The sequence below is a fragment of the Choristoneura fumiferana genome, chromosome 28, assembly GCF_025370935.1.
Source record: "Choristoneura fumiferana chromosome 28, NRCan_CFum_1, whole genome shotgun sequence".
Classification (NCBI taxonomy): Eukaryota; Metazoa; Arthropoda; class Insecta; order Lepidoptera; family Tortricidae; genus Choristoneura; species Choristoneura fumiferana.
The window spans coordinates 8,243,357-8,250,236 of record NC_133499.1 but is presented as its reverse complement, the minus strand read 5'-3'; the positions used below and the strand labels follow the sequence as shown (position 1 = coordinate 8,250,236).

Sequence of the window (6,880 nt, the reverse complement as noted above, 5' to 3'; positions counted from 1 at the left end):
TTAGTTATTTTTGTTGCTTTGAACAATTCGTTGCTTAAATGAGTGTTTTAAAAAAAAAGTGTACCTTTTATTTTTTTTTGGACAAAAAAAAGGTTTTTCCTACTCAGAATCAAGAGCGCATCGATTGCGATATTTAAAAAAATGCCCCAAAAAGTTTTGCGTCGTTTTTTCCTTACACAGTATGAAAGAAGTATTTTGTATGAATGAATTTTCTTTAAACGATCGGAATCGACTGTGCTCTTGATTCTGAGTAGAAAAAAAAAACATTTTTTTTTCCAAAATTAAAAAAAAGGAAAGGGTACACTTTTTTTTAAATGCCCAATACAAAAGCGACACATAAAATAAAATAAAATCCTTAAAAATATTTTCAAAATTGCATAGCATTGCAAAGCACTGTAAGTATAGTTCATAATGTTCGGGATGGGGCCTGGAGATCTGTAGTATATCAACTTTCAAGGAAAACTAGACGGTTAAGTTTTGAGAATTATTAGTAGTTTAAGAGTAAATAGCAGCCTAAGTATAAAATATACCTAAACTATGGAAGATTCCGTACAAAATACGAAATCCTTAGAAAAATACGACTTAATTTATTCGTAATGGCTACGGAACCCTATTTTGGGGCTTTGGGCGTGTCCGACACGCTCTTGGCCGGTATTTCTATATATCCGGTCCGGTCTTTTATGATTGTTTATTTGTTTTCAGTTTGATCTGTATGCGTTTGAAGCCTAAACTATTGGAGAAGTCTTATCAAGAGTTAGAGCTCAATTTCAGGTAAGAAATTATTATTATATTTAGTTATGATATTATAGATATTGTTATTTTAACGCGTCTGGCAAACGTAGTGTAGGGCGCCCTGCGGCCAGGTGGAGTGACGATTTTGCAGGTGGTAGGACCTTGTGCAAGGTCCGCCCGGATTGCTCACATCTTACTCGCTAATCCTGTTGTGAAGCAGCAGTCTTGCACTGTGTGTTTCGGCGTGGAGAGTAAGACAGCCGGTGAAATTACTGGCACTTGAGGTATCCTCTTAGGCTCTAGGTTGGCAACGATCTGCAATTCCCCGTTGCAGATGTTTATTCGGTGGTGATCTCTTACCATCAGGAGACCCACTTGCTCGTTTGATCCAGTCGAATAAAAAAAAAAAAAAGATTAGCGGAAGGAGCTGGTAGAAGCTGGATGCGTCTAGCCGAGGACAGGGCGCAGCGCTCTTTGGGGAGGCCTATGTCCAGCAGTGGACTGCTATACTGATGATTATATGTAATGTATGATATTTTATAATTTTGTTTACTCGAACAATTCGTTGCTTTAAATGGGCGTTTTAAAAAGTTTACCTTTTTTTTTGGATAATAAAAAAGGTTTCTCCTACTCAGAATCAAGAAACAATTAAAAAAAAATAAAAAAGTTTTGCGATTTTTTTACAAGTATCAGAAGTATTTGATGAATAATTAAAAGAATCGATACAATTGATTCTGAGTAGAAAAAAAACAGTATCTTTAAAATTTAAAAAAAGAAAGTACATATATATATATATGTATATATATATATATACCAATTGCTCGTTTAAAGGTATTAGATAGATAGATATCATAATGGGACACTTGACTCCTATTGACCTAGTCCCAAACTAAGCAAAGCTTGTACTATGGATACTAGGCAACGGATAAACATACTTATAGATAAATACATACTTAAATACATCCAAGACCCGAGAACAAACATTCGTATTATTCATACAAATATCTGCCCCGGCCGGGAATCGAATCCGGGACCTCAGGCTTCGTAGTCAGGTTCTAACCACTAAGCCATCCGGTCGTCTAGTCCGGTCGGCAAGTGGCGAGTTGTCGTTCATTGTGATGTTCTAAGGGCGTTTGTACAGCAGTGGACGTCTTCTGGTTGATGATGATGATTGATTAATTATCATCTCATCCATCATCCCAGCCTATATACGTCCCACTGCAGGGCACAGGCCTCCCCTCAGAATGATGCACGCGGGCCCAGTGCGGATTGGGAACTTCACACACACCGTTGAATTACTTCGCAGGTTAGCGCAGGTTTCCTCACGATGTTTTCCTTCACCGTAAAGCTCGTGGTAAATTTCAAATGTAATTCCGCACATGAATTTTGAAAAACTCAGAGGTGCGAGCCGGGGTTTGAACCCACGGTCCTCAGCTTGAGAGGCCATAGGTCAAACGATAGGTGATTAATTATAGTCAGCAAGTTTTTTTTTTAATTTCAGGCTGTACACACGGGCGCTGGTCGGTTTAGCTTGCAACTTGCATAGAGGTCGAGAACTTCGATCACTTTTTATCGACTTACTTGAAAAGTAAGTGAACCAGACACATAATCACATCAAGTCCAAAAATCCCCAATTCGTTTTTTTTGTACATTTTTTTTGGTTTTGTTTAATTTGAATTTTACAGCGCATTGGTTGTTACTTACTTTATGACAAATAAATAAATAATAAATAAAATCCCGGAATTTCAATACAATCTAATGTACTAAAAGAATTTCCTTGCTCACCCGCGACCTTACGATAGCTAAGCTTATGCAAAATATGCGTGTTCATGCAGTTCCTCCACCTCCACACTGTAAGAACACACACAAATCACACAAACCCATCTATCACCACCACCACACTACACTGACGCGTTTCGAACTCAACCAGAGCTGTCCAACACAACAACAAGGGACAAGTTAAAACGGTGGTTGTGGTTCATTAGTCTAACAACTGGTAGCATGGTGTACGGTTGTGTCACTCTGAAGATGAGCTCTGGTTGAGTTCGAAACGCGTCAGTGTAGTGTGGTGGTGGTGATAGATGGGTTTGTGTGATTTGTGTGTGTTCTTACAGTGTGGAGGTGGAGGAACTGCATGAACACGCATATTTTGCATAAGCTTAGCTATCGTAAGGTCGCGGGTGAGCAAGGAAATCTTTTAGTTCATTGATATGGACCTCCGCAAAGTAACGCCTGATTCAATAAATTATTTACAATCTAATGTTTTCGCGTGCAAGATCGCTGGCAAAGTCTATTAGATACATGTTTCTCTTTCAGATGCGTGGAGCCTTTGCGTCTAGGCGGCTGGCCCAAAATTGATTTGGCTCAATTCCTCTGCGCGTATGAGCAGTGCGCATTGCAGATGGACGTGTTAAGGTACGTAACAGTTTTGGCACGCTTATATTAGTATTAACTGTCTCAAGGTAAATACATCCGCTGTGGTGTACCCCAAGGAAGCATTCTGAGTCCATTACTGTTTTTGTTATATATAAACGTGTTGCCATATCACATAGAAATAGAACATAAATGTATAATGTTGCCGATGACACTACAGTTGAGTTACAACATATAGTAAATTAAAAACAATTTCGAAACAAATCAATTTTTTTAAATTATTGTTTCCTGTATTTTTTTTATTTAATATAGTTTAATGTATTACAAGAAAATTAAGCAATGACTTTCGTTTGACTTTGAAAACTGTGACTTTATTCTGGTAATATTAGATTCTTCACAATTTACGCGTGGATTATACTACGATATTCGATTTCTATACGCAATCTGACATATGACATTTTGACAGTGGCAGTAAGTGTCATCCTTGAGCGTCATTCTTGACAGTTTGCCACTTCACCACAGATGCAAAATAAAGTAATGCCGGTTCTCAACATACGCATACAGATCAAATTTATAAAATAAGCATTGGTGTGGCAGAACTAGTTTAAACTATGACGTCCAATTATTCTCATTCTGAGAGAAGGCCTGTGCTTTGCACTGGGGCGTATATATATGTCGGCGGCCGATCGTAAAATCCGCCAGATCACGAAATTCCTAGGCATATCGTGAAATGGCGTCATTTCATGATATGCCTAAAAGTTGCCCACGCATATCACGATGTGCCTGAAAAACAATAGATACGGCAGATCGATTAGAGCAACGCATTTGTCGATATTCCTAGCTCTATACTCAACTCTATAACACATCGTGATATGCCGAAAAAAAGAAAAATTTAGGTATGATGAGCGAAGCGAGGAGTTGTTAGTTTGAATTGTGACAAGATCGCACGAGCCGAGTGAGCGAAGCGAGCGTGCCGCGGCAGCAGCCGACGAAGTGCCAGGACCGATGTGGCGGCGTTTCATGATATGCCTAGGAATTTCATGATCCGCCTAAACTGGCCAACTCATGAAATGGCGGTGTTTCATGATATGCCTAGGAATTTCATGATCTGCCTAAACGTCACTAGGCAAATCGTTAAACGTTGAGTTTTGAACGATATGGCGGATGTCCCTTAACCAATTCATGGAATGGCGCCATTTCACGATATGCCTAGGAATTTCGTGATCTGGCGTATTTTACGATCGGCCGCCGACATACAGACTGAAACGTATTGAGAAACTTTGCCTTGCATGTAATGCCTTGGTGTTAGAAGAAATTATTAACTTTACGCCCTAGGGTATAAAAAGTCATTTTATGCAGCTTATTTTGTTTTTTCCAGGGAGGCAGACCTAAAGAGCGTGTGGGAGCGATATATGAAAGTCATAAGCCAGTGTCTTCTAACGATGTATCACGCTTAAACCTTACGTATAAGATTGCCATGATAGGATAGACGTGGGATAATTTTTATCCCGAAAAACTTAAATGTTCCCGCTCCCCCCCTACGATCCCCCTACGAACTCATGAAAGTCGGCACAAATAAGAGCTGACTTTATGCAAAAATTAATATATAAAAAAGATAATAACGAAGAGAGAAACAACATCTCTATTTGATTACTATAAGCTAAAACGGCATACCGTTATCCATGATAATTCACATCACAGCGCCATCTATCGAGAGCAAAGTCAATCTATCCGTAGAGCAACTGGTGAAGGAGACTGGGCTACTACGAAACTCGAAACTCGAAGTTCGTATAGTGCCGTCTCTCTCGCTCTGGTGTTAAATAGTATAAGTATCAGAGGGACCGCACGACACGAACTTCGAGTTTCGTGTTTCGTTGTAGCCCAGCTGATAGAGTTAGCAACCACGGAATAAGCAAAACCGGCCAAGTGCGAGCCGAGCTCGCGCACGAAGGGTTCCGTACGTATCTATACAACATTAGACATTAGCAAAAAACGGCAACAAAAAAAAAACAAGTTTGTTGTATGGGAAATATTTATTTTTAAAGTGATTATACAACTAAAGATTCTGTGAATATTTCAAGCGTCTACCTGTAGCCGTTATTAATATCAAGCAAAAAACGGCAAAACAATCACGTTCGCTGTATGGGAGCCCCCCTTAAATATATACATTATTCCGTTTTTAGTATTTGTTGTTATAGCGGCCACAGTAATATATAATCTGTGAAAATTTCAAGTGTCTAACTATTACGGCTCAAGAGATAGAGCCCTGTGACAGACGGACAGACAGCGGAGTCTCAGTAATAGGTTCCCATTGGCACCCTTTGGGTACGGAACCCTAAAAACAGATGACATGTCATAAGCTGTTTAATGTTGTGTGAGTAGTTCCCATCCGCACATGGGCCCGCGTGGGGGCCCAAGCCCTTTTATTCTGATAGGAGGCCTGTGCAGTGGGACGTATATAAGCTGGGATCATCAGCGTGTATTGTTGACTTGCCATGTGTCACGGTGCAGACGTTATTAGCTCTTGCCGCTAGATGGCGTTAGTAGCGCATTCTATTAAAAATATTTTCTTTCCTATATTTAATTAAATGCGATTGCGCAGCTGTTATTTAATTAAAATCGTCTGCACCGTGACACATGTAACAAAATAACATTATATTTATATCAATAGTAACAATAGAGCTATGTATATATCCAAAAAAATAATTGAAGTAATACTATATAGTCGCATCCTACGGACATTATAAGACATTCAAAATACTGTTTTCGGTTTGTGGTGCTGCATTCTGACGGCGGAACATTGCAGTAATATATAATAATATACATATACTGTGCGTGAAAAAGGTTGCCTGGAAGAGATCGCTCTTAAGCGATAAGGCCGCCTATTGCTCACCTTGTAATTTAAATAATTTGTTTTCTGTATCGCTTACTATGTCTGGTGTACAATAAAGAGTCTTTGTATTCAAAAGTTGTCAAAGTTATTGTACTGCCATTTTGTCCTAACATTGTATTTAAGATGTTCGAAATCGGAGAAATCATTTGCCCCTAAGATACAGGTATTTTATACCTAGTTTAGGGGACAGAATTGCTGAATACTCTATAAAGACTCTCATGTACAAACCTAATTATTGTATAGTGATTATAGTGAACTGTAACATGCTTATGTACAAATAAATTTATTATCATTATTATTAATTTATTATTATTATTATTGTATTGTATTGTGAAACTAAAAATGGATAAAAAAAAGGGTAGTCAAAAATGATTGTTTTTACGTAGGTATTAAATTATTTATAATGTTTATTACTAATTGAATGTTTTGATTTTTGAGTGCTGCTGGAATTATATTCTAATGCATTGTTAGCGATTGTTTTATTTTATACCTGAATCACAATGTGACTTAAACTCCAATTCAATAGAATCTGACAATCCTGTAGACACTTCCAGCCTACTAATATAAACACCGGGCTGCCTAAGGCTTTGTGATGTGACTATTATTCTTTTTTGATTCCTTTTAGATGATAATTGCAACAACAGGGACATATATAATCAAGTGTGCCCACGATAGGGTGTCTTAAATATGTAGAAAATTGACAGATTCTATTGAATTGTACTTTAGTTATAAATTGTTGTTGTGTAAACAATGGCGTCAATACAAGCTTTTTGGCTGACTGTACTTTTTTTTGACTGTACTGGCATTGTTGTCATCCAAAGTAATCCGGCCGAATTTCAATTCGATGCTATTTCAAGTCAATCCGACCACAGGAAGTGGGTC

At 38.2% G+C, this 6,880-nt stretch overlaps 1 protein-coding gene across 1 annotated transcript; it reads left to right on the top strand.

The window, feature by feature from the left end:
* The first annotated feature begins 708 nt into the window (after positions 1-708).
* Positions 709-6,468, top strand: LOC141443740 (acidic fibroblast growth factor intracellular-binding protein B-like). Its single transcript, XM_074109093.1, has 4 exons — positions 709-771; positions 2,234-2,320; positions 3,049-3,147; positions 4,484-6,468. Exons 1-4 carry the CDS (start codon positions 713-715, stop codon positions 4,560-4,562), a joined length of 324 nt encoding a protein of 107 aa, XP_073965194.1. The 5' UTR covers positions 709-712; the 3' UTR covers positions 4,563-6,468.
* Positions 6,469-6,880: the final 412 nt, after the last annotated feature.